The 27,949-nt window shown below is 48.2% G+C and overlaps 1 protein-coding gene across 3 annotated transcripts in view; it reads left to right on the forward strand.

Moving 5' to 3' along the window:
* The window catches only part of KCNN3 (potassium calcium-activated channel subfamily N member 3), a 147,336-nt gene that overhangs the window by 84,380 nt on the left and 35,007 nt on the right, over window positions 1–27,949 (forward strand). For all 3 annotated transcript variants that reach the window (XM_037016765.2, XM_017676515.3, XM_073221184.1), the window contains exon 3: window positions 2,948–3,366. In XM_037016765.2, coding sequence (XP_036872660.1) covers window positions 2,948–3,366 — 419 coding nt within the window. The remainder of the gene's footprint in view (window positions 1–2,947; window positions 3,367–27,949) is intronic.

Here is a 27,949-nt window from a genome sequence, read left to right on the forward strand (position 1 = left end):
GGGCCCTGGCCTAGGTACTTTTCTTTTTTCTTTTGAGAGGGCATCTCTCATATTTATTGATCAAATGGTTGTTAACAACAATAAAATTCTATATAGGGGACTCAATGCACAATCATTAATCCACCCCAAGCCTAATTCTCATCAGTCTCCAATCTTTTGAAGCATAACGAACAAGTTCTTACATGGTGAACAAATTCTTACATAGTGAATAAGTTCTTACATGGTGAACAGTACAAGGGCAGTCATCACAGAAACTTTCGGTTTTGATTACGCATTATGAACTATAAACAATCAGGTCAGATATAACTATTCGTTTGATTTTTATACTTGATTTATATGTGAATCCCACATTTCTCCCTTATTATTATTATTATTATTATTTTTTTTTTTAATAAAATGCTGAAGAATAGGTAGATGCAAGATAAAGGTAGAAAACATAGGTTAGTGCTATAAGAGAGCAAATGCAGATGATCAGGTGTGTGCCTGTGGACTATGTGCTAATCCGAGCTAGACAAGGGCAACAAAACATCCACGGGTGCAGAAGATTTCTCTCAAAACAGTGGGGGTGAGGTTCTAAGCCTCACCTCTGCTGATCCCCAGTTTCTCACCTGATGGCCCCCCTGCGACTGTGCCTGTCTTAGGTTGTTCCTCCCTTGAGGAATCTTACCCGTCTCTGGCTAACCAGTCATCTTCCGGGGCCATACAGGGAAATGTAAAGTTGGTAAGTGAGAGAGAAGCCATATTGTTTGAAAAGGTTAGCTTTTTACTTCTTTGCAGATTTATGGCATAGGTACTTTTAACAAGCTAAGTGACCCTAATGTGCAGTCAGGTTGAGAATCACTGCTTTCAAGGAGAAACAGATGAAAACCAAGGAAACGCACATACAGACATGACTGAGATTTGTGATTTGAAAGGAATGAGCAGAAGCTGAGTGAGGATGGGGCCAGGTGGGGCGTCTGTTCTCTGCCCACTGTCTGAAAGCAGTGAGGCTACATGTGGAGAGCTGGGGTCCCGGGACTAGATGCCAGCAGGCATGAGGGTGTCCGCACATGGGATAGCAGCAGAACCTTCTGGGACATAGTGCTCCCTGCTGCGGAGCCACAAATCCCACACCAGAGCTCTATCTAGGCTAGCTGACACTCATCCAACCCCCAGGAGCCCCACTCCCCAGCACACACACGCAGGAGTGCCCTCCAAGCCAGCATCTTAATAATCCCTCACATTTTTGCAGTAGTTAGTGAAGTATGTTCCTTCTTATTATCTGTGTTGCTGGATCCTAAGGCTAATCCCATGAGATGGACAAGGTCAAGATTAACAGTCACATGAGAGAGATGTGGAAACAGGCTCAGAGAAGTGGTGTGACCTGTCTAAGATCACACAGCTAATAACTGGATGTGTACTGCAGCATGCCTCACTGGGCAAGTCCACTACCCCAGGTCGCCCCCCACCCACCTTGCACCAGGAAACTTGAAACAGAAGCAGGGCTCCTGAGAGGCAGGTGGTGACCCTGCCCTGGGAGCAGCACCTTCCTGTGAAGCTGGGCAGAGCAATGATGTGCCCTCTGCTCTAACTGGTTGGCACACAATCTTGCTCCCTGTCAGGCAATCAAAGGAATCTGACTTCGTTGCTTCAGTTCCTGCCCAGAGTGAACCCAGTTACTATAGTAACCGGATGCAATTCTTTATTATAGGGTGGATGATTTTCATTTTGTGTTTGAAGAGTTTGGCCAGGCAGTCACGCTGCCAACAGGGTTGGCCTGTCCGTGGCAGTTAGGAGCAGGGGGAATGCTTTAAGCAGCCATTAGGTCTTTTCTGCTGGAAACACCCAGGCCCAGCTGCATGGGGAAGGAGGGAGAGGGAGTCTCGGCTGGGTGTCCTCTCCTGTTCAGAGATCACACCTTCCTCATTAGAGCCGCCTGCCTGGCTCCTGCCTTAGTACCTTCTAGTTGCCTTCTGTGAGCCTCATGGGGGCCACGCTCAGAGCTGATCTGTTCAACCCTGAATCCTCACGGAAGGACCTCCCTGAGAGCAAAGCCTTGCCTTCCCCATATGTGAACCCCAGCACAAGCCCAAGCTGGGCACGTAGCAGGTGCTCAGTAAGTGCTTATTTCAGCTGCTTTGCCCATCCTCGTGGAATGACAACAGGCATCTCAGGTTCATGGAAGGCTAGGGCTGGAAGGGAACTTCCACATCACTGAGTCCAACCCTTATTTCACAGAAAGAATGACGCCCCCATTAACAATGCTACAAATTGTAATAGCTAGTATTTTCAGAGCATTTACTGGGTGCTAGACAGGATTCTATGCACTTTGTATGTACTGATCCATTGCAGCCTCACATAGACTGCTCTTTTCATTGCCCCCAGATGAGGAACTGAGACAGAGAGGTTCAGTAACTCACCTAAGATCACAGAGCTGGTCAGTGTTAGGATCCGGATCCAGACCCAGCAGCCCGGCTCCAGAGCCCTCACCACGAATACGCCACTGCGCAGTGTTAGAGAAACGCGCTGCCAGCACACACTCGTCAGTCCCTTCCCCGAGCAGCGAGAGGGGTCTGGGCCAGACCCGAGAGTTCACTCCGCGGCAAACACAGCTGTTCCATCTCTGTATCGCCCTCTTGGCCTTCAGTCAGGGCCTGGTAGGGGCTTGGAGCCGGTTTTTAATACAGATGAACTGTTCTCTCGCCTCCTCTGTGAAACAGATCTTAGAGCAGGTGCCTCCTCGGCGGCACCTTAGAGCAGGAAGGGACCTTGGGAAGCAGTTTACAGAAATGGAGGCCTAGAGAGTGGAAGTGGCTTAGCCAGTTCTCCCCCTCCCCCTCCAGGGCTCTAACCACACCAGCAAGGTCTCCAAAGAGGGCTGAGGTGGGTCAGCTGCCCCCTCCTCCCTCTGCTAGCTGTGATGTTCCATCCGGGCCACACTAACTAACGGGCTCTCTGCTCCCGCCAGCTCTTTGTGATTGACAATGGTGCGGACGACTGGCGGATAGCCATGACCTATGAGCGCATCCTCTACATCAGCCTGGAGATGCTGGTGTGCGCCATCCACCCCATTCCTGGCGAGTACAAGTTCTTCTGGACGGCGCGCCTGGCCTTCTCCTACACGCCGTCGCGGGCGGAGGCCGACGTGGACATCATCCTGTCCATCCCCATGTTCCTGCGCCTGTACCTGATCGCCCGCGTCATGCTGCTGCACAGCAAGCTCTTCACTGACGCCTCGTCCCGCAGCATCGGGGCCCTTAACAAGATCAACTTCAACACACGCTTCGTCATGAAGACCCTCATGACCATCTGCCCCGGCACCGTGCTGCTCGTGTTCAGCATCTCACTGTGGATCATCGCGGCCTGGACCGTCCGAGTCTGTGAAAGGTATTCCCGTGGGTCCTGTTCCCCATTCAGCCCAGGCCTTCTGAACGCAGAGCCTGGGGTGTGATGGGGGATGGGAGGGGGAGCAGGGGTCCCAGGAGGCATATGGTCTGATGGAGGAGGCCATCAGTTGCTCAACACCTCTGAGGAGAAAATGGGAAAGGGATGGGCGGAGTCCGGGCTGAATAGGAGCTGCAACATGGCAACACCAGAACCAAGGTAGGTGGGGAGAAATGCATATAGTATTTTGTCATTTTCTGTTCCTTCTTTGTAAACCAATATATCAAAGCAATCTGGTTATATCATTAACCCTTTCTCATGTCTAACACTTTGCAATTTCTGTATTATCTCTTCCTTTTAGAGAGTAACGATGCTCACCAGCATTCTAAAGCCTCTGAGAAGTCCTGCCATAATGAAACTGGTATAATTTTGTTTCATGCAGATATTCTCAGAAGTATTTACCCACAAACCCTTTTCATTTTATATTATTGATGGCTCGCTGCTCAGACTGCAGACCCCAGCAGCAGCATCCCTGGGAACTTGTTAGAATGCAGAACTAACGAATAGAACTTGCATTTGAAAAACTTTACCTGCTGATTTATAAGCTCCTAAAAGTCTGCCAAGCACTGTAGTGATGGAACATACTTTGGGAAACATTATTTTAGGAGGCTATGGTTGGGCAGTGACTCAGAGAAGCAGCTGGTGAGAGAGGAGGCTATCGCCTAACAGAGATCAGAGACTCTAACGCATGCTGCCAGCCCCTCAGAACAGTCATTCCCTTGAGATAGGAGGAAGGTATGTTGACTTGAGAGAGGTGATTTTTATGATGCTGGGGGCCTGGTCAGGCAGCCTGTGTAACTTACGTGGATTCTTGTAGTCACCCTTCATTCATCAACGCATGATTGTTTTGCCAAATCTTCCATGTACCAGTGTCCCTGCAGAGATAAAACAAGAAAGAAGACGTCCAGAGGATAGTTAGCCTAAAAACATCTCACATGGGTACACTGAACCAGATTTCCCACCTATTTCCAGATGTTCTGTTTATAGACATTTTTTTCAGATATTTGGTGGTCAGCAGACAGAGTCAAACTGGAAGGGCATTCTTCTGCAGCAGGACAAAGGTGCCTAAGCATGGCCAGCTTAGTCTGAGAGCCAGGGCAGCATTGGGAGGCATTTTTTACATATAGGGAGAGCCCCAGGGACACATGATACCCAACTGTTCAGAGCGCCACCTTTACTCAGTAGCTGACATTGCCACATCGGCTCTAAGGGGGAACCATACTTCACAGTGCTTCCTGAGCCATTTCTGGTAACAGACACTCTCTACAGTGGAGAAAGCATGTGTTTGGGTTCTAACCCCAAACTCCTCATGGTCTTCTTATCTGAGCAACATTGTGCCAGTCACTTCAACCTCTCTAGGCCTGTCTTCTCATCTGCAAGCTGAGGGTAATAATGCCTCCTTTAGAGGATTTGTTGTTAGAATCAAACAAGATAGTGTGTGTGAACCATATACTGCAGTACAATGATAGTGAAAATTAATAATAGTAACAGAGATCCCTTGATAACTCTTGGGAATATTGTGGCTGCCTGCTTATAATGAGAACCAATTCCTACCTATGGTAGTCCATGCTCTTTCTACCTTCCCTCTAATTGATCAAAGCCAAGCCCTCTAACAACAATTAAATTCACATGGTCCTTTAAGATGTTTGAAATCTTCCATATCCTCAGATCAACCCTGTTTGGCACATGTGGTCACCCCACTTTTCAGATGGACAAATGGGTTGAACATGGAACAAAGTACATTAAGTGAGTTTCATTGTTTATTGAACCTGTCACAAGTATGGGTGCCTATTTGTTACTGGAAAATAAGTGAGCTTCTAAGTGGGGTGTTTGCAAAGTACTCTGTTGAGTTTTATTTGGCACTGAATGGCCCTCCAAAGCTTCCGAGCTGAGGCTGGGTTACCCTGGCTCCTGGCCGACCACCAGGCCCCTGTCTGCAGGCATGACTGACAAGCCGCAGCTGAAGTCCAAAGACTTTTGCAAAGGCCCAGGGGAACGATGTGCAAATTGAAAGTTCTGAAGTTTCCCCTTCTCTTGTAAGGAGGCCCTTTGACCAAAAGGGGGTCTGCTGAGCTTTCACAGGAAGTCTATTAAAGCCATGGTGGGTGTGAGGGCTGCCCCTGTTTCACCTGATGCCAGACCTGTGTGAAATGCTGCATGTATGTCATCTCCGTTTGCCCTCTTAATAGGCCTATGATGGAGGCACCATTTTAGGGTTGAGGAAACCTCTGTGAAGGAACTGGCCCAAGGTTACAGAGCCAGTAAATGTGGAGCCAGGATCTGAACCTGATTCTGCCCCTGAATGTAGTCCTGTTTGTCTCACCTTCCCAGGCTGAATCCTGCACTAAAAAGGAAACTGTGGCCTAGACTCTCCTGGCAACTTTCCTGAGCTGAGAGTCTCAAAGCCACTGAGACTGACACTTAAATCCCAGTCTTGCTGTTTTGCCTGCCTCTGATGTCTGTGTTCTTAACCATTTTATCACACTGTCTTCAGGGTGGACTTTATGTTAAATTTAAACACGGCCGAGGGAGTAGGTGCCCTGGTGCAGCACTGTCTTGCCAGTGAGTTTCAGCCCTGGGCAAGTTCGCTGTGGGTTCAATGTGATCAAAGAATTGACAGCAAACGTTCTTGGGGTGAAAGGGTTACATCCAAGTTTATTCCCAGGTGGCAGGTCAGTCACTAAAATCCGGTTCACTCAGAGCAAGTTTGCATGCAGCAAGCCGGTCTCTGCCTCTGGGCCCCTCTGTCCGCACAGCCATCCTGCACAGCCGTCCTCTGGGCCTCTGTCCTCGGCGCTGCCACCACTCCAGCCTCTGCTCTGCTTTGCTGCAGCCTTGCAGCCATGCCACTGTGTTGTGCCCAGAGCCCTGGGCGGAGCTCTTCATATACAGTCAACAGCCATGTATTGCCCACAGGTGTTCAGTGAGCTAGTCAACCAGGGCCAGGTGAGAATCCTGGCCACAGGAACTCTCATTTTATCCACAAGCACCCAGATGCCCACGCTAGGCCCAGGATCTCATTCCCTCAGCTGGGCTTGTCTGTTCTCCAGAGGCCAAGTCTCTTTCCTCTCCCAGAATTGCCCTGGCTGAAGGGAGCTGCTTCAGCCAAGGTCAAACCCCCTGTCTAGGGACAACAAGCCTCCAGTGACTTATCAGTGTAGGAGTTCAAAGGCCAGCCCTTTATCTCCAGCAGGATAGCTCTGCAGGGTCACTCTGGCCCTGTTGAAATGCATGATACTTCACCTTCTCCCTCTGCCCAGTCCCACTTTCCTCAGGCCCCACAATCCTGAGAGCAGCCCCAATAACCTCTCATACTCAAATCTCAGTCTCAGAGACCCTTTCCCAGGAATCTGACCTATGAAACTGTGAAAACGTATATGAATAAGTATGCTTTTTCCTCATCAGGCAAAGCACTTCTCTTAAAAAGACAAAGCAATTTCTTTTAGAACCAAGCATAAAGGATCATTGTCCTTTCCCAACGTCATGGAATAAGTAAGATTGTCAGAGACCTCAAGACAGGAATCATTCAATCATAGAGGTGGGGGCTGCTTTTCCAGAGAAGCATCAGACTAGGGTGGGTGGATGATGTGGGCAAGATGACCTTGATCTCTGTTAGCCCAATCGGATGATGATTCTGTCACCTTAGATAGAAGAGAGGGTAAATGACCTGCCCAAGGTCACATAGCAGCGTGACTGGTTCTAGAAAAAACGCCCATGTGCTAATGCCCAGAGCAGGGCTTGTTCACATTCCAGGTGGCTTTCATCAGCCTGGACTTATCTCTGGTTGTATACACATACTTCTGAAGTTGCTATGGAAATCCCTCTTCAGCAAGATGCATTTTAAAAGACATCTCTCATATCTTGGTTCGGCTTTTATGTGACAATAAAGGTTTTTCACATTTCCTCCTCCCAAGGAGAGAGAGGGAATCAGTAATTACCCCGAACAGCCGGCTATTGGGAGGGCAGCGCCTGGTTGCTGGGAGGGCAGCGACAACAGCAGGCTTGTTTTCCTTGGACCCCAGTGAGGCATTACATCATGGGTTCCGAGGCCTGACAGTTGTGGCACTCGGCATTCTCTGGGATTCTCCTGGCCGCTTGCCCGCCTCCCACAGGCCTCCCAGAGCTCATGCGAGGAACCTCCTCATTAAACACTGTCACGCGCCAAGCAGCCTTGCTAGTGGAGAAACCATCCGAGGCTCGGGTCTCCGCGGGCAGCAGGTTGGGGAAGTGGGCTTTCCTGGCACACCCTCCACAGAGGTCTGCCAGCTCACACTGGTATGTTTGTCGCCCTGGAGGGGCAGCAAGGCCTCCCCAAACACCGATTAAATGGGCTGAGTCTTGTGATCCCGAGCCAGGTTTTGTAGAGGACCTTCCAACCTTGTGAATGGGTTCCCTTTGGACCCTTCCCTCCTGAGGCACCACTTTCTGCATGCAGGCTGTCCCAGGGTATCGGGACTTCTGGCCTGTGAACAGGTCTTTGGTGATGGTGGCATGAATTTCCACCTACTTCTGTATTTTGGTATTTCAATGAGAAATTTGATTCTGGAGACCTGACTCCTGGAACTGGAGGAAAACAATTTGTGGCCCATTCTTTCCCTGATGAAAACAGCACCCCCACCTCCACCCCCATTGTAAGGAAGATAAAGAGAAGCTTCCTTCCTCCACCTGCTCCTGCCTCTCTGAGGCCCCCAGGCCGGCACCAGCCAGAAGCCAGGGGGCAAGAATAGCTCCCTTGTCCTTCCCACCACCTTCCCACAGACTCCTTCCACCTCTGGCCGGGGAACTTCGGCTCCAGGAAGGGAGGAAGCACATTAGATGGGGTTGACACAAACCCCTAGGTAGGGCCCTTGTGTGCTGGGCAGAGTGGAGAAGAGCCCCGAGAACAGTGGCCCAAGGACTGTGGTTTCTCACTGGTCCCTTTGGTTTGAGGCACGACCTCCAATGCGGAACACATGCACAGTGACCCACCGGGACAACAGGAAGAAACGATCGGAACTTCTATTCATAGTTATTGTTGTTGTAAAACCTTAAGCTTTACTAATGTTTAATATGCAGGTGGACAGTAATGCATGTGTGTAATTTATAGTAATTATACATATAGCAGGGGAAGGGCACGTGCTCAAAACCTTTTTACTAGCAGAGTCCATCATTTTAAAAGTTTGCAAACCACTGGTTTGGGGTATCAGAGAATTGGTTAGTGAGAATAGGCAAGTATCCTGCCACGTGGAATGAAGCCTGCCAGACACGTCCTCTAGATGGAGAAATGAGAAGTCAGCACCCCATAGGGCAGGCACAACCTACAGGCAGTCCTGCTGTGGGGTTGGGGTAGGGGTGGGGGGTCAGGTCTGGATAGATCACTCCTAATTCAGAGACTTCACAGCAAGTGTGGTGGGGGAGAGGACGGGAGGAGGGGCATGGGGTAAGGGTGTGTCCCATCTTTGGAAATAAGACTTTGGATACCAACCTGCTGCATTAAGAAAGAGGAAGATAATCCTGAAGATGAAGAAGAATGTTTAATTATGAGGGAAAAAAAGTAACATTAGAAGATTTTTGGGCATCCCTAATAGGGTGCAAGAAGATGTGATCTCCATTAGAGATGAGTGGGCAGATATGAAATGAAATCGTATCTGGTTCGCATAAGCATAGAGTGCCAAAAAACTAAAATCATATTAGCAAAAAATGAAATCTATGTTGGGAGCTTGGGGGTACTGAATTTCTTTAAATGTGGACTGTGGAGGACAAACTTAAAAGTTTTCTCAGAATGTGGAAGAAAAAAACAAAGAGATGGGAGAAGAGGGGAAATAGGACAGAGTTGGAAGCTATAGAAGCAAGGCTAAATCCAAGAATTAAGAGTTATTTTGGAAGAAGAAATCAGAATAATTTGGATAAAAGCATAATCAAAGACATACATGAAGAAAACTTTCCCAGAATTGGCCAACCAAGGGGTGTGGGGAGGTTATGATTAGGCAGATCAAAAAGGCTTCCTGTTTTCCAGCTAGGATAGGGGCAAAAAGCCACCCTAATAAATAAATAAAAAGCCACATATCCTAATAAAAAAAATATTTTTCTGGACATTTACTGAATCTTAAGGCTAAACACTCTTAGCAGCACACAGGCAACAAAAGCAGACTTTTCTCAGGAACAAATTCTAGACGTTAGTGTCATTTGTGTTAGGAACCAAGAGGAACAAAAGTCATTCTTGGAGGTTTGTAGTTTCAGAAGGTAAATAACTACACATTTTGGGGAATTTGTATACCAGTTGACCAAGGGATCAATCATAATTACGATCTTAATAATAGAATGATATGAAAGACAGAAGGACAACATTGAAACCAGTAAACATGAAATCCAGTCTACATTTAAGCATGGCTGTAAAACCAAATTCCAATGTCAAAGAAAAAGCAGATTCTGGAAAGAGTAGATGAAATATGAAATAAAAAAAATAATTCCATAATAATTAGAGGGTTGCAAACCCTCAGGTTAAAAGGCTGATAGATGAAGGCTAGAAAGGATTAGTAAAATAACACAAAATTCATCATCCTAGGTAGAAGAGGATTTTTAAAACCGTATCACTTGATTTTAATAATTAGAGAAGTACAGTTTAAATCATGTTTTTTTAAAGCTAAAGGTACTCCCAGGTAGAATTTTTAAAGTATAGCAATAATGATATCAATAGCATCAGCCAGGTGTTATTTCACTTAACCCATACTACAGCTCTACTAGATACAAGGGCTCTTATTATCCCTGTTCTACATGTGGGGGAATGGAAGCACAGAGAGGTTAAGAAATGTGTCTTGGGTCACAGAGCCAGGGAGCAGAAGACCTGAGACCCCAACACCCTGCCTGAGAGCCTTGCTTCTCCCACCCTGAGAATGTGTACTTTCTACAACCTGGATAAGACACCCAAACAACATCAGAGATGGAAAAACAAAGGAGAAGCAGGAAGGAAGAATTTGAAAAAATAAAGCATGAAACAAATGAAAGACAACCAAACTTAAAATTTATAATGATAACATAATTGAGTTCACCTCCCCTATTAGAAGATAATGTCTCTTACTTAGACAGGATTTAAAAGCAAAATTTAATTTCATGCTGTTTACCAAAAGAGATACCTAAAACAGAAGGAACCCAGAAAAATTAATGAACAGCAGAGATTTATTAGGTAAGTACGAGCCAAAGGGCAATTGAGTAGAAATCCTCATTTGAAGCCAAGTTGAATTCAAAGCAAAAGTCATTAAATAGTCTAGAGAAACCATTTAATATGGATAAAAGTACCACACACATTAACAGTGAACTTTTCTGCAAAAATAAATAAGGAGATGAAGAATCTGCATTATTAAATGTTTTAATAACTGATAAATATTGAACTTTGTAGCCTATAAACAAATAGTACATCTTTTTAAGCACTGATGGAACATTTACAAAAACTGATCGACTTATTGGCCACACGTTTCAAAACATAAAAAATTTTCAGGCTTATTCTCTAACCACAGGACATAAAACTTCAATTAAAAGGAATCTTTTTTGAAGGGAACTTCTAACGCAATATCCTCAATTACAACTTGGTCAAAAGAGAATTATTCAAAACTACCATTAAAGACTATTTAAAAAGTTGCAACGACAGCTCCATATATCAAAACTCAGAGTGTGGCCAAATTTTTGTACTCAGATGAAAAATATTCCTAAAGTTAAAAAAAAAAAGCATCATGAAAATAAATTGAATTCATTAGAAGAACAAAACAAACCTCAGGAGAACAGATTGTTTATAACAATGACAAAGACAGGAATTAATGAAGTAAAAAAACCCAGAAAAACAGAATTTACAAATCCAAACGATTCCACCTTCTAATAAATCTAATAAAAAGAAAACACAAATGAAATTAGAAATTATAAAGGGGAATAACTACCGGTACTGAGGATGTTTTAATAAATGAGAATAGTGTAACTTTTTTTGAAAGAGAAGACCATTGAGGGGCCTTGCTTCCCCTAGATGTTAAAAGTATAATAAAACTAAGGTAATTAAGCCCCTGTGGCATTACTGAAAAATCAGTAAAGACAGATCAGTGAAACAAAATGGAAAACCCTGAAATGAACCCTAGTATGTAAGAACCCAATATATGAGAAAGAAAACCAATTAGGAAGCAATAGATTATTTAATAAATGTTAATGGATAGATTGGATACTTGGATAAAAACCAAATTAGAGTCCCACCTCTCCCCAGCCACCAAAATAAATTTCATGTGGACTAGAGTCAAATATAAAAGCAGAAACCACGAACAGGCTCCAGAGAACAAAGTGAATATTTAATCAATGCTGGGAGGGGAAAGTACTGTTAAGCATAAAATCTCAGAAGAGCAGAAACATGAAGGAAAAGACTGGTGTATCAGCTAACATCATTCATACAATAATTTTTAGCTTTTTGTCCTTCAAAACACAGAAACTTATTCTAAAAGCAAATATTACACTAGGAAAAATCTTTGCAGCAAACAAATCTCCCTATTATACAAAGCAGTCTTAGGAACTGATCTGAAAAACTCATTGCCTAAATAAAAAAAAAAAAAAAGCTAAAAATAAAAACAAGACAACCACAAAAGAAAAAACACAGAAAGCCAATAAAATGAAACACGCTTTTCAGCCTCACAAATCCAAGAACTACAAACTAAAACTATACTTTTCTCCACTGGAATGGACAAAAATTTAAATAAATATAACTCAGTACTTGAGAAAGTTGTTATAGCTGGTGGTGGAGTGGGCTGGTTGTTTCTCTCACACTGATGGCAAGAGGGAAAATTAGCATCAGCTTTCTGGAAAACAATTAAACCGTATGTCATGGGAGCCCTTACAAGTTTGTAACTTTAGCCCAGTAATTCTCCTTCTCTGAAGTTCTTCTAATGGAATAAACAGTTTATGTTAAGATTCTTCAGCACGATGCCATCCCCTAAAGTGGAGAATCAGAAGCCAAGTAAACGCCCAGAATTTAAACAGTTAAATTATATCACTTCCAAATACATTATACTTTCCAAATTCAAGTTAGGCAACAACTTAAAAGTAAACCTTTTGAAGACTGTAATAAGAAAATAGTCATGATGTAATATTTGAAAAAGGAGCACATATATTTTATGTGTGTAGAATATTACTGATTTTAAATATATAGATACCATAATATACATAGAAAATGCTTGGAAAACATACAAATATTAAATTATTTTCTCTGTAGGATATGACATGTGATTTTTTTTCCTTACATTTTATTTTCTACGATGTATTTTCCCCATTGTATTTTCTACAGTGAGAATGCATGACTTAATATATGTGTATTTGCTTTTTTTTTTTGATGGAAAGAGGTAGCATTTCTCTCCGCAAAACCCCTCTTTTCATCCTTCACAGGACCTCATGTTTTGTATCGACAAGGCTAGGAGAGTAAAGTTGAAAGGCTCGGTTTTTCCAGACAGTTCTCTCAGAAAAGCGCAGCTTCTGCCTGAAGGGTTCCCCTTCCAGACTAGCAGCCAGGGGCCCAAGTACCGGGGACAGCGGGACGGCGTGAGCCTAAGTCAGTCCTCCGGCCAGGGGAGCGTGTGTCACTCAGCCCCGTTGTAGCCGCGGGGCGTCGGCGGGATGACCTAGAGCCGGTGCCGCTCGCGTAGAGTTCTGCAGCTGCGGTGCGACCCGAGGCACGGCACCATGGGCTCCTCTGCCCCGGCTCTGGGCACCCAGCGAGGATCCGGGAGCGCCTGGCCAGGCCCGGAGAAACCGCGAGCGGGCGGGTGGCTCCCGCAACTCCAAGGCCGCGGAGAGGAGGCTGCCGGGGGCGGGGCCGTGGCTCGCTCCGCCAGGGGGCGCAGGTGCGCCCGGAGCGCGGGCAGGTGGGCCTGGTGGGCGCAGGGGAGGGGCCAGGCAGTCGCTCCCTGCGCGGCCCCGGGTCAGGTTCGCTTCTGCTGGCGCCCGCGGACAGCCAGGAAGGGCTTCAAGGCTGGGCCCCCTGATCCCGGGCTGCTGCTCGCTGCCGTTCCTGGTGGCACTCCCATCCTGACTGCAGGTGCATGTTGGACATTTCCCCCGTCTGTCTTTACTCCTTCTCAGGCCAATTGCTCGGTTATTTCTGATTCAACAATTCTTTCCTCTTTCTCACTTGCAGTAATTTTGTGCTCTTTGACACTTAAGCATGGAAACCGTTAATTTGGCTACTTTCTTTGTACTTTTACTTATATTAAATAATAATATATTGCTTATATATTATAATTAATAGATGATACCTCTTAGGAGAATCGAGAAATGGGGCAATAAGAAAATTCCCTTAACATCAGCATTCTGAAGCACTAAGCCTGGGACAGTGTGTGTGTAAAGTGAACTCCATGCTGCACTGGCAAGAAGCCGTTTTGTTTTTCCAGTTGAGTCAATCCCCAAATTACCCCAGCCTGTCTTACAGGTAAACCCTGAGCTTCCCTAAACTTGCTCTGCAGGGAAGTGGCCAGTGTCTTTTAGCCTCCAGGCTTTTGCCTTAGATAGACAGACCTAAGTACCAGCTTCTTTCTCCAGCAAGGATGGACCACCCAGCCTTTCTCAGGAGGGATCTGAAAGAGAATTAAACCCTACAGAAATGGGCTGGAATGACCAACCTCGCAACTTGGCCAAGGATGGTACACAGCTAGTTCCCATGCTTTGTGTGTAGGAGGGAAGTTGCTTGTTTCTTACCATGATGCCTAAGGGCCTCTGGGCTTAATTCTACCCCCTGGGACAGTTGAAAAGCGCTGTATCACTGGGAGGAGACAGTGCCAAATATCCTACAAGGGTGGGAATTCTGGGAGGGAGCTAAGGTGAGGAAAAAGGGGGAGTTCCTGTAAGTCACGTCAGCCACATCTATTTGTGGGCTGACATTAGTCAAGGCAGGAAATTCACATGCTGTCAACTTTTCCATTTTTCAACTTTGGGGTTGTTTTGATTGCCCCTGGGAATCCCATTGTGCCCTGCACCTCCACTGCAGGCACCTGCCAGCAAGGGACTGGACCCTGTCCATGTGCTCTGTGGCCTAGGGCGTTCCACGTGTGCCTTCCTCACCACCTTTGCTTTCCACCCTCCTCTGATGGGGGCACAGCCCACTGCCTAGGCCAATACAGAGGTCTACATTGCTGGCTTTTACAGCACAGCCACGGGAGGCTTTTCCGTAAGATTTTCTTTTGCTGTTTAGTACAGCCTCTTCCATCCCTTGAGACTTGGCCCCAGACCCCAGAGGCTGAGCTGGGGTTAGGGGGAATATGGGCAAGAACATGCTGCACTCTGAATGGTACCTCACTGACTACCCCACCTCCTGCCTGGATGCCTGTTTCCCTGCTCTGTGCATTGCCCAAGAGTTTTGGGGCAACTAGGGTTCCCTGATGGATTGGGAGTAGTGGTCCCCCCCACCCTCACCAAGACACACCTGGTCATTTTGCATTTTGTTCTCCTAAGCAGTCTATGGGCAGCCACAAAGCCCCTGCGGGCTGGCTGAGGCAGGCCCAGACATGCTGAGATGGGCCAGATGGGCTCTTACATCCCTACAATAGAGGGGCACAGAGCCCAGTTACTAAAACTCCTTTTGAAGATTTTACACAGGTTTCAGCTGCCAACGCATACCGGCAGCAGTGTCAATGCACAGAGGTTGCATCACCGTGATGGTCACGGCCTGAACTCAGGGCTAAAAGACAGCAGGCTCCTGCTTCTACCCATTACTGCACACATGGTACCTGTACCGAACCTGGCCGGAGTCCTGCAGCCTCTGCTGTGACACGCTCTGGGACGGGGAACTCACCATTTTAAAATTCAATGCTTCTGCAAAAAGCTCTGACTTAGAATTGTTTCCATAATCTTGGTTAAAATGAAACTCCTTGTAGTTTCTAACTTGGGTCCCAGCTCTGTTTTCTGTATCCATGCAAAAGAAAACCAAGAAACAGAGGCTGGTGATTAAACCTTTCTATCTAGGCAGTTGTGGGTGTGGGTGGGAGTCTAACTCCTGCTCTTACTGGCTGGAGACCTTGAGCAAGCTGGCCTCAGGACATCTGGGAAAAGGGATAATTCCCAGAAAGCCCTAAGCACAGGGTAGAGCATTGAGCCCCTGGTGAGTCCCCGTGAAGCAGGCTGGTATTCCTTCTTCCGCTGAAGGCCCCTTGAATATTTGAGAATAGGTTTCATCTTCTCCGTAACTAATGATCTTGAATCTTTCAACAAATCCTCACAGGACCTGGCCCTGATCAGACTGTGCTCTCCTGCTCATCCTTCTCCCTGGCCTTCAATGTCCCCACAAAGTGGAGGCCCCATAATGCCTCTGAGTGCTAGGCAACCTCCTATTTTCTTGGCATTATTCTCCTTTTAATGCAACCTGAGGGTGGCCCACAGGAAGGGCAAGGGCCTCTCAGAACAGGCATAATGGCCTGGGATTTGGGGGTGAGACCCAGGGCACATCTCTGTTTAGGTTTGGCATTTTTGACAGCCCCACGCTCTGTTGTTAACTTTCCTCACTGCAGCCACAAACACCCTGCTTGGCCTGAGCCCTGCGAGCAGGGCCTGGAACCCCACCCTGCGTGGCCCACCACCTGACAGGAGCCACAGCTGAGGTTAAGGCCAGAAGAGTGTTAAGCCATTTGGGGACCAGGTAGGACTCTGAGTAGCAAGAGGCTCATGTCCTGCTCCCAGCTTTAGCAAGAGGATGGGGGTCTAGCTTGGGGGTCCATTTCTCTGCCTTGGTTTTCCTGCTGTAAAAAGCAGTGGTATATTGGATCCTTGCAGCCCTTTACACAAGGGCTGCCTGCACACAGTGTTGAGATCACTTCCCCTGCTCCCTGGACTCACTGCATGTTGGGCCCTTTTATCCTGCACCAGATCTGTTCCCTTTAGTCAGATATGCTCCATCCTCTGCCATTCCCTTCCCTATGCTTGGCCCCAGAGAATGCATCCACTCTCACAAGGATGCAGCTATGCTTCTGAAGTAGATATGTTCAGCCAGGCCTCTCCTCTGAGCGGTGATGCTCGATTCTGATAGCTTGCTAAGTGCTATAGTAATGTTATTAATAGTTATTGGACCCCGATATTCACCAGGCACTGTGTTAGAAATTAAATATACCTTAGAGGCTAAAACACGAGTGATTTTTTTTCCCCTCATGGGGCTTGTAATCTACCTATAAACCGATAACAGGTAAAAAAACAAATATAAACTGAACTGATAACAGGTAAAAAAATAAATAAGGATGTCATTTCAAGGCTATGGCAGGTACTATGGAGTTAAAGCTGCTGTGATTTTGTAAAAAGTAATGGGGTTGGAGAGGGAGCCTATGTGTTATTTCCACTCACATCAGCTGGGACCTGCTTGGAAGGTCTCCCTAGAGAGGCTGTTTCAGCTGAGACTTGAAGGACCAGAGCACATGAGCCATTTATAGACCAAGCTGGAAAGGGAACTGGGATGTGCAAGGAGAGGGAATAGCATGTGCAGTGGCCCTGAGCTGATGAAGAGCGTGGTGTGTGGAGTCACTGGAAGGAGAATAGAATGGATGGGCATGTGACTGTGGCAGGACCTGGGCTGCAGAGGGGGCAGGTGGCTGAGAGTGGGGGTACTGGGAGCTATGTTGAGGGGTTAAGTCCAAGTGTAGTGGGAAGCCTCTGAAGAGATTTTTTTAAAGATTTTTTTTATTAAGGTATCATTGATATACACTCTTACGAAGGTTTCACAAGAAAAACAATGTGGTTACTACATTCACCCATATTATCGAGTCCCCTGCATACCCCATTGAAGTCACTGTCCATCAGTGTAGTAAGATGCCACAGAGTCACTATTTATCTTCTCTGTGCTATACAGTATTCCCTGTGACTCCCCCACACCACGTGTACTAATCATAATACCCCTCAATCCCCTTCTCCCTCCCTCCCCACCCACCCTCTCCCACCCTTCCCCTTTGGTAACCACTAGTCCCCTCTTGGAGTCTGTGAGTCTGCTGCTGTTTTGTTCCTTCAGTTTTGCTTCGTTGTTATACTCCACAAATGAGGGAAATCATTTGGTATTTGTCTTTCTCTGCCTGACTTATTTCACTGAGCATAATACCCTCTAGCTCCATCCATGTTGTTGCAAATGGTAGGATTTGTTTCTTTCTTAAGGCTGAATAGTATTCCATTGTGTATATGTACCACATCTTTATCCATTCATCTACTGATGGACACTTAGGTTGCTTCTATACCTTGGCTATTGTAAATAATGCTGCAATGAACATAGTGGTGGATATGTCTTTTTAAATCCTAGAACTTGTTTTCTTTAGGTAAATTCCTACCTCTGAATAGCTTTAAATGGGAGAATCTGGTTCATTCTAAGAATATCACTCTGACACCTTTGTGGACAATAAGTTGGAAGTGGGCAAAAAACTACTGGGTGGATGAGTTAGGAGGCTTTTGCAGCAGGCCAGGCAAGAGAAAACAGTGATTTAGAAGGGTGATTGTGGCAGTGGAGAGTTCTTGAATACATCCTATATGCGAGGCTAGGAGTTTTACGGGCATATTCTCATATATTGAATGTCTCCAGCATCAGGTCTATATTCAAACTCATCAGGCTGCCCTTCATTTCTCTCTGCTTCTGTTTTTGTCTTCTTTTTGCTCAGAAACTTTGTCAGTTAGTATTAATTTTTGGCTGTAGGAAACCCAAAATAACAGAAGCTTAAAAAAATAGAAGTTTCCTTGTTGTGCAAAAGAAGACTGGGAAAGGGTCAGTCCAGAGCAGGTATAGTACTTGATGGCATCAGGCTCCTTCTTCTCCCTTGTTGCCGTGTCAGCCTTTGTATACCTGGCTTCTTTCTCATAGTTCAAGAAGGCTGCTGGAGCTCCAGCCATCCCATTTACCTTCTAGCCAGCAGGAGGGAAAAGGGACAAAATAAGGTGTGCTTTTTCTCTTTAAAGATGTTTCTTAGAAGGAACACATGTCATTTCCATTCATATCCATTGGTTATTCACATTGCTGAAAAAAAATGTAGCCTTAATTATTGGAAGCCATTGCTCCTTCCTGGGTTCTCTTAGCAGTGAAGGAAAGAAGGTCTGTTGGGACATCACTGTAGGCTCAAAACCATTTGCCATCCTTGTATCCACACCCAACTCTATTCAGCCGTCTATTCAGGCATTACGCCTATGATTCTTATTCTGTAATGTCTCTCAAATTCATCTCCTCTGGCTACCTCGCTGATACTGATCCCTCTCATCTAATACTGGACTATAAAAGTAGCTTCTGTAGATCACTAGGTAACATTCTGTTACCCCTAAAAAAACCTTCAGTTGCTCCCTCTAGAAGATTTAAGTCCCCATTCCTTGCTTTAGTGTCCAAAGTCCTCTTTAGTCCAAGGTTCCCAGTCAACCCATGATAAAGTCAATTTGGTTCAATTTCAGTCATATGAGCAGTGATTGTAACAATACCTCACATTTCTAAATGTAAAGTTTTAGTGCCTATGCACTTGAAAGCAGCACATGTGAAGTCAGACAACCCAGGCTCACAGCTAATGGGCCAGCTGTGTGACCTTGGGCAAGTCACTTATCTTCCAGTATATAAGACAAGTACCTTGACTGCAGCTTGTTCTTGACAAACACTGGATCTTTTCTGTCCCAGGGCCTCATTCTTTTGATCTGTAGGTTGGAAGTACAAGCCTGTCTTACCTACTTCCGAGGTGGGCTATGAAGTTCAAACAAGAGAAGGTATGACAAGCCGAGGAGACATAAAATACATGATCCATGCTCTTCTGCTTCTCCCAGTGGCCCTAAGAAGTGAGCAGGCAGTATTGCATCAGAGTCCCCATAGGCTGGATTAGAACAGGGCCACTCAGGCTTTGTCCTGTCCCTTGACTTAGGGGCAGGGGAGGCCTGGGACCCTGGGGGCCTGACTACCTGCTACGGGGGGTCTTGGGGTATTTCCCCTGGGGGCTTGTGACTGTGCTGGGGCCAAAGAAGCAAGAATAAAATGTGAAAAGTGAGTTAAGTTTTTCTTTCAATTTAGGCTCTGAGGGCCATTTACAATTTATTTGAGGGCACGCTATCTGGCACCTAGGGAGACATCCAGATTGGCACTATAGAAAAACAGCATTTTTAAATGAGAAGCCACTTCCTGTGAGTGGGTACAGGTAGAAATGGCCCATACTCAATGCCACACTATCAGTTTTCAGTGGGGGCAACATCAGAGAGTGGCTAGGCATTTTCTGAGGAAGTGGATGCCAGAATTAATAAAGTAAACACCTATATTGTCAAACGTCAAGAATTAAGTAAATGTGAATATAGTTAACTAGGTAGTAGCTTTATAATTATTTTGTCAAGCGTAACAAATGAAAATTGCTCCCGCTTAGTTACCAGTATTGTTAATTTGTTTTGTTCTTGTTTATAATTTAAACTGTGGCTTTTATTTAGGGAATAAATGCGTCTTGAGGCTTTACATTCTCAGAAATTAAACTGTACCTTCCAGAGGTTGCCAGACTATCGCAGTGGCCAAATTAGGCAAAGCCTGAGGGCTGGCGAGGCTCCGAGCCAGGGTCTCAGAAGCCCCGTGAAGGAGACCGTAAGCCTGAGGAAGGAGAGAGACAGCCATCGTGTGCTGCATGCTGGCTTCTTGCAGACCTCAACCCACTGACCCCTTGCAATAATCTTTTGTTGCATTATCTCCATTTCATTGATGGAACAACTGAGGCTGAGGGCCGTGAGGTGACCTGCTTTGCCACTGTGGAGGCTGCTTGTTTAATCGCCTCTTCCCAGCAAGGTGAGTCTGTGAGGGTGGGTCAGCTCCAGTGCGCAGTCCTAGGAGGTGAGGAATTAGTTTTGAATACATAAGGAACTCTTACTGTTTATGGCTTTATAGAATGCGTAGTTTCTCCTCTGTGGCCCAGCGCCCTGTGAAGTAGGCAGGCAGGAGCGACTTTTCCCTTTTAGAAATTAGGGAATGGAGGCCCTCAGAGGTCAGTGAGGCAGAATCTCAGGCCGGCCCAGGACTCCTGCCCACATAGGGAGAGCTCCCCTGCAGCGCCCTGCCTGGGCTCCTGGTGCCTCCCTCCCAGGTCCCCGTGGCAGCCCAGGCGCCACCCAGCCTGCGCATCCCCGGGCCTGGCTCTCCTGATCCACTTAGGGCTTGAGGACCCCAGTGCCCAAGGTCACTTAATCTAACAAGCAGATAAGTGTGTGCTGGTTGAGCAGGTGACGGTGATGGCCATGATCTTCATTTTAGGGGATGACTGTGTTTCCTGGAAAGTCTGAAGAATTGTGTCAGTGCTTGAGAGGTGTTTCATAAAATCTTTCAGGAGATAAAAGTCAAAGGAAACAGATAAGTGGTTACCTCAGGGATCCTCCTTCTCATGATCGTTACCATTGTTTTCCTCATCGCCAGCCTCAGCCCTAATCATGACAGGCTCAGCCAAAAAAGCAAGCAAAGGAAGCTTACACCCTGGGGACGTTCCTCCAGGGCTCCTTCTCTGTGTGTCTCCCTCAGTTGGGTGAGTCAGGTTTCCCTCCCTGTCTGTGTGCGTTCTGGCCCTTCACGCCGCTGTTGGGGCCCTCCCTTGGCTTTCTGCGCTTGCTCAGCAACCACGGCTGGTCCCTTCTGATGCGTCTCCTACGTTCTGGCAGTCTCGTCTCCTCGGCCGGTTCCCAGGCCTATGAAGGGTCAGAGGTGGGCTGCAGTTTTCAGGCAGCGGTTTGTTGCCTGGCAACATGTTCCGAGCATCTTCTGTGATGGCTGCTTCCTGTGCAGCAGGGCTGGGTGCTGGGACCAGGGAGCCCCAGGGGCCTCTGGGGTGGCACGGGGGGAGCAACGGGGAGAGACAGACCACAGACCGGCTGGAGTAGTGCCTGAGTGCAGCCAGCTGGCTCTGATTATGGCCGTGGCCCCAGTTCACCTGCTCCTGCCCTGTTTCAGGAATCTCAGGGGTTCAGTGGTGGGAAGTCTTAGGGACCTTCGGGGTCCTGTGTAACTTGGTGGCCACCGCTGCGGCTCCCTGGGGTGTGGCCGACCCTCGGGAAAGGTGGCTCCCACCTGAGCTGAGCTCTTCACTTGTTGCCCATGGGATGCCAAAGGCCTCTTGCTGTGAAGTCACCTGGCTTCTGTGTCTGCATTCAACCCAGCTAAAAGCTCCCCAGAGACTGGGGGATAGGAAGTTGGGGTGGTGGGGACACAGTGCGATCAAAGAAACACCTACCTTAGACCTGGAAGGGGCTGTAGAGCTCATGTAGCCAAACCCTCCCATTTTACAGAGGAGGAAACCAAGGCTCAGAGAAGGGACCCGACTTGCCCAGAGTCACACAGCAAGTTAGAGTCTGAGCTCCCAGTTGAGGATCTTTCTCCTGGGACTGACTGCCCGGGGGCTCATGACTGGTGCCTCAGGGGAAGAAAGAGGCAGCGTGGTGCTGAGAAGCATGTTGTCCTTGGGCCCAGCATGACCCTCTCTGGCCTCCATTGCTTGACATGAAAAGAACGAGGTCTGATGGGCTGTAGGCAACTCCAAGACTCTGGGACTCTCAGAGACAAAGTGGACCCAACAGGCAGACACAGGCCTTTGTGTGTTCATGGCTATTGTCTGCCTTTCCTAGAAAGGCCCAGACGTTGGGGGAGTCCTGAGCCTCTAGGCTAATTCTCCCTAGGAGAAGCCATTCTGTAGGCAGAGACCCTCAGCACAGCCACTATTGTGCTCCAAAGGACACTTAACACCATGGGGTTGGTTTAGGGCAAGTCTTCTGGGAATCTGTGTCTTTGCAAACATGGCCCCTGAGGGCAGCAAAGCTGGGAGCTGCAGCTGCCCACTCCTCTGCCTGACCAGCTGTCCATCCTGTGTGGGCAATGGGGTAAGGAAAAGATCTCAGAGAGTTATAGCTGCTTGGAGCTAGAAGGGGCCCTAAAGCTCCTGGGGTCCGGGCCCCTCATTTCTCAGATAGGCAGACCGAGGCCCATGGCAATGAGGGACCGCCAATGTGAAGGGGGCTCTGTGCCATTCTTTTCAGGTCCTGCAAATGAGAAGAAGCTTCTAGATGGGTCATCTCTTTGTCTTTCCCCTTCTTTTGCTCCAGCAAGAATCTCTCAGTTGAAGAGGCAGAAAACAGGAATTCTGGTGCCGAGGGCCATCTTTCCCCAGCTGCACCCCTTCATTCTGCTCCAAGGCTGCAGAGATGAGTGAGGAGGCCTTTCCTTCCACAGCTGTTCTCGTACAGCGTGGAGCAGGCCAGCTCTGGAGATTTAGAAGTTTCTCCAGCAAGAAAGTCCCCCTTGGGGGAAAACTTTGGGTGTATGCTGGTTGTCTTCATTCCTTTTTCCACATAGCACTGAGTTTCAGAATTAGCATTATTTCTGATGTGTTCCAGGACTTCCCAATTAATCATGTAAACCAAGGTCCAAGCAGCTTGGCTGTGGGACTAGTGGGGTTGCATGAGCCCCTGCAACCCATCCTGCCACAGACTTTGTCACCCTTCATGTGGCCAGAGCCCACCCCCAGAAATCCAAGAAAGTGTGCTGCCTGGAAAACTCCGGCCTGTAGGAAGAGATTAGAGCTTAAAGGCAACCACACTGCACAGTGCAGGACAGGGCATTTCCTGCAGCCCTCTGGAGCCCCTCAGCCATGTCTGCCAGATTGGGGTGGTTGCCTCTGTGGAACCAGAATTCTTCCCACTCGCCCAGCTGTCCTGACTCCTCCTTGGCAACCCCTCTTCTCCGTGGCAGGGGAAACCATCCAACCAGAGCTCCCCCCACATCCTGTCCTGGGAGCCCCACTACTCTGGGAAGCATCAACAAGAAAATTCCTTCCCAGAGTGTTTCTTCCATCCTGCTTCTCTTTGTTCTTGGTCAAAGGGCAGTCCCCACCTCTCTCCCACAGGAACTAACACTGCCTACGTGAGACTGCAGCTCTGTGCCCTCCTTAAAGTTTGCTTGCCTGAGGAGCTGCCTGCCTTGAATTTTCTTTGGAAAGCACAGCTGAGAGGAGAAAGACATCCTTTGCCTCGAGGCACTGTTCTCCAGGGGGTGCCATTCACATTTGTGAATTGGCACAGCTGGGAGTTGCACAGTGCACAACCTCCACTGCTGAACACGCAGCCCTGCCTCAGGTGAACTTGTGTGTGAATCTGGCTCCTTTTAATACAGATCCAAGATCAGATACTTGAGATAGGAAGAATCCTCAGCATCTCTCCAGTCAACCTTTTTGGGTCTCCATTTCCACAAAGGCATAATGTGGTCAAAGATGGGGCTGTGGAATCAGCCAGACCCAAGTTCAAACCTAGGCTCTGACACTGGGTAGATACTTTATTTTGTGCAAGTTCCTGATCTGGTTGAGCCTGAGTTTCCAACTCAGGAAAACAGGAAAGGACAATGACAAATCTTACTATTGTGAAGATTAAATGAGATAATGCACACAAAGCTTTGGCCCCCCGGGCACATGGTTGGCACTTGACCAGCGAGGATGATTATTGTTATCTCTTAAAATAGGATCAAATATTCAGCCCTGCCTTGAGGGGAGCTCATCCCATGAATAAATTAAGATGAGAAATAGATCATTTCTCAGGTGTTTGAAGAAACATTTTACAGGAATCCCAACCACTGTAATTCTTATCTCTGTATATAAAAAATTAAGAACCGTGAAGCCCCTTTGCTTCTGAGTCACACTCTGTGACCAAAGGTGGATGTTGGAAATAGGCTCAGCCAGGAGGGGAAAGCTCACAGATGGTAGACTGAGGCCTGGGGGGTGGGGCTGAATGGAGACCCAAGGTGGCAGCTGTGAGAGGAAGCAGAGGCCCCAAGAGTGGAGTGGAATGAGACAGGATTTAAATGTTACCTCCCCGGGAACCCTTGTTCACTCACCACTTCTTCAGCAGATTTGCTGAGCTTTCTCCAAGTACCTGGGTGCCTGGGCTGGTGCAGGGCCTTGCAGAAAAGTGAGCGCTAGGAGCAAGCACACGATCAGATCCTGTGGCCGGAGGTGACAGGAGCGTGGAGGCTGAGGGAACTCCTCAGAGGGCACTTGATCCAGGAGGTTTCTGGGGGAGGTGATTTCCTAGGCCTGAGGGGCTCCAGGCAGAGGGACCAGCACAAGCAAAGTCTGGAGGAGGGGGGAGTATGGAGTGGGAAAGAGAACCAGCAGGTGCTTGCCAGGGGTCAGCGAGAGGCCACGGCTGCCCTCAAGGTTAGAGACGTAGGCCAGGCCAGGCTGCCTTCCCCAGCCAGAGTTTGGACTCAATCCGCTATCAAAGCCAAAGGGTTCCCAATCTTCTTTATTTATTTCTTTTATTCTGTGATACAGGAGAGATGGTATTCAGGCACCTGGCTTCTGCTGTGGGTGTTCCCCAGGTTTGCAGTCATTCCATCAGGCTGGCTGGAGTCCTGCCCCTTCCTTTCCAAAGGAGAAGACAAATCACAGTATAAGCCAGCAAAAGCGTCACCATAAGGATAGCCTGAGACCACCCTGACCCAAAGTCGAGACTCATTCACAAATATCAGTTCTTTAACTACTGTTAATTCTAAAGTGTTTGTATTTCTCAGCGTGTCTCCACACAGCGCTGTGATCATCCTCCCCGCACTCCCACCTGGGCCAGTGGGAGCCATTGGTGGGTTTTGAGCAGGGGAGGGTCTTGTTTGAGAACAAGTTCCCTGGCTGCGGTGCGGAGGGTGAGTTTGAGGGGGACACAAGGAAGACCATGAGACGAGGAGACCAGCTAAGGAGACCTCTGCTGCCATGAAAGGATGCCGCCTCTGTGGGGAGGTGGCGCCCGGGAGGGAGCGGGAGGCACAGGTTGCAGGGAGTTAGAGGAGCCCAAACCCGCAGGACTTCACAGGACGTGGGGATGTGGTGGAGGAAGAAGTTTGAGAACAGCGCCTGGTGTCCTGGCATGGCTAGGTGGCGGTGCTGCCCACTGATGGGAGATGCAGAGGAAAGGGGTAGGTCTGGAGGGGCCCTGGGCATGGTGGAGGGGCAGGCAAAAGGCAGGGTCAGGATGAGTTGAGCTTAACCGGCCTGCTGTCCCCCCCCAGAGATGTCCCACGTTGGCAGCCAGATATGGGGCAGGGGCTCAAAGGGAAAGTTGGAGCGGGTTTCAGGGACTCGGGGAGTGGCAGTTGAAACTCTGAGAGGGCACATGTCACCAGAGCGTGGAGGGCTACTGGCTGCGGGCCCCAGGAGGACCAGCACGGGTGTGCCTCCTCTGGCGCAGCCCTCTGCCCGTCACATCACACGCCTCTGACGCCGCTGCGGCTCCCTGGGGTGGGGATCCCATGTTGTTCCGCTTTATGCCTTCAGTGGGTGTGAAGTACAGGTTTGCTGAGTATGGGAGCCAGCCTGAAGCAGGGACAGGGCCCGGCCACTCCCTGGGGCAGAAGCCCCCTTCCACTCACGGAGGGCTCTCCGTGAGTCCTCACAGGAGAAGACAGGAGAGCCCGAGGCTGTGAAAGGGGGACGGGGATGGAGGGAGGCAGGGAGGCCAGGGCAGCGTCTCAGGGGAAAAGAGAGAAAGAGGCTAAGAGGACAGAGCGGAGAAGCAGGGGAACCACAGCCAAGGAGGGAGAGGACCGGAAGTGAGGACCTGGGGCTGCATGACAGTGCGGGCCTGCAGTGCCAGGGTGATGGTGCGGCTCTGCTCAGCACTCCCCGTGCTGGCGCCTGGGGGATGGCATCTCTGCCCTGCCTGCCCCTCCACGGTGCTCCCACTGCCCCTGGGCCATCACCTGGAGCCCCCCCAGACCCCCTAGCCCCCCAGCCTCAAGCCTGCTCATCCCCAAGAAGGGCTCTGCTCAGGGCACCCCTGCTGTTCCTTGGCACTTGGGTCAGTTGTAACTCGGCCTTTTTTTTTGCTTTCATGTTGTTTGGTGTCGGCTCCTTCACTGGACCGAGTTCCATGACTTGGATGCCAAGTTTGGCACATGGTGGGGGGCCCGCTGACAATTGTTGACTGAATGAACTCATTTATTAGGCCACAGAAACATGGCAGGCGCTGTGCAGGGTCTTCTATTTGTTATCTCAACATGATCCCGTGAGAGGGGTTTTACATGCTTCCTTCTGCAGAAGGTCAATCCCAGGTGCTGGGAGGGAAGCGTCTACTGGACCCCCAGCTCGCAGGTGGCAGGGCCAGGATCTGAACCCCAGCTGGGGATGCCTTCTCCTCCACACCACCTCCAAATGCCACAGAAGACACGCTTCCTGGGAACAGTGCTTCTTCCAAACATATTGTTTTTCTCCATTTTCATGCATTTTATTAAACATTTCCAAATCAGGAAACGTGGAAATATTTTTTAATAAGAAGAAAGAAAACATTGCAAATAGAGAAACTGACTCAGAGGGATTTGCCAGATGAACCATCTGCTTTTTAATTTAATAACCATTCAGAGGTTGACAGCGCTCCCCTTCATGAAGGAAACGGGGCTGTGGAGGGAATGGCAGCTGGCTTCCCTCAAATGGCGCATCCATTTGCGAAGCAGAGAAGTCGAACAAAACATCCTCACTGAACAAAAGGAGGGAGACACCCAAGAGAAGAGAGACACACGCCAAGAAAAGCGGAGCTGGCGTCTTGTGTAGACTTCCCACCAAGGCCTGCGAGAGAGGTGACGTCCAGATGTGTGACACCAGCCTGATGTCCTCACTCTCCCACATTTGGCGAAAAGTCCGCATGGAAAACTGCCAGAGGAGACCTTCATTCCATCGCCTCTGTGAGAAAAGGCTACACCAGCCATGTTCACAGAGCGGGAACAAGCCGCGTCTGTTTGATGGCAAGTCGCAGCCCGTGTGTGTTGGAGCTGTCATGCTTTTTGGTGGTGATGGTTTTCTCCCCTTTTAAAAATAACCTTTTTAGTTCTTGGGGCCGGAAATGAGAGACTAGATGTAGATTTGCCTTGGAAAGATCTGGGGCTGTTGCCTTGAATTACCTGGTGGAGGGAAACATCCTTATTTTCCTAAATTCAAAGTCGGCTCTTAAGAGCTAGGATACCAGCTATGGGAGTGAAGCAGGTAATGGAGTGAGTGACTCTGCGTATGCGTCTGTCATCACACACATGTGGTCCCATGTGGGCAGCCCTGGGTCTCGAAAGCGCTTGATTTCCCATTTTAAAATGTTTATTAGGGAGATATACAGGGATTTCACCTGTAGCTGTACTAAGCAGTGAAGTCCTGAAGTCTGTAGAAGCCATCTGCTCTTCAGCAAATCTCGTGTGTTTACACACATCAAGCATTTCTCGAATCCTCCTAAACTAAGGCTCCTGATACCCTTAAGAAATGGCAGTTTTGACCCCCAAAGCTGGAGTCCCATGTCCTAGCATGCTGAGGACACTTGATAATTAAGAGCTGATTGTACCAGAGGCCTGGACAAACATAGAGGGATGGGAATGAGACCCAGGGCTCCATGAAAATGTCTCCCTTTAGTAAGAGCTTCTCAAGCTCCTAATACAGGCTGATGCTCCCCAGTCACACAGGGCCTCCTGGCCATCATCCTACTGGCAGGGACTGAGCAGGGTGCCAGGCTAGGGCAGGCCGGTGTCTGCCCAGACACACAGACGCTGGCACCACGCCCCACCCCATGCCCTGCTCACTGC

This window comes from Manis javanica, chromosome 14 (assembly GCF_040802235.1).
Source record: "Manis javanica isolate MJ-LG chromosome 14, MJ_LKY, whole genome shotgun sequence".
NCBI lineage: Eukaryota > Metazoa > Chordata > Mammalia > Pholidota > Manidae > Manis > Manis javanica.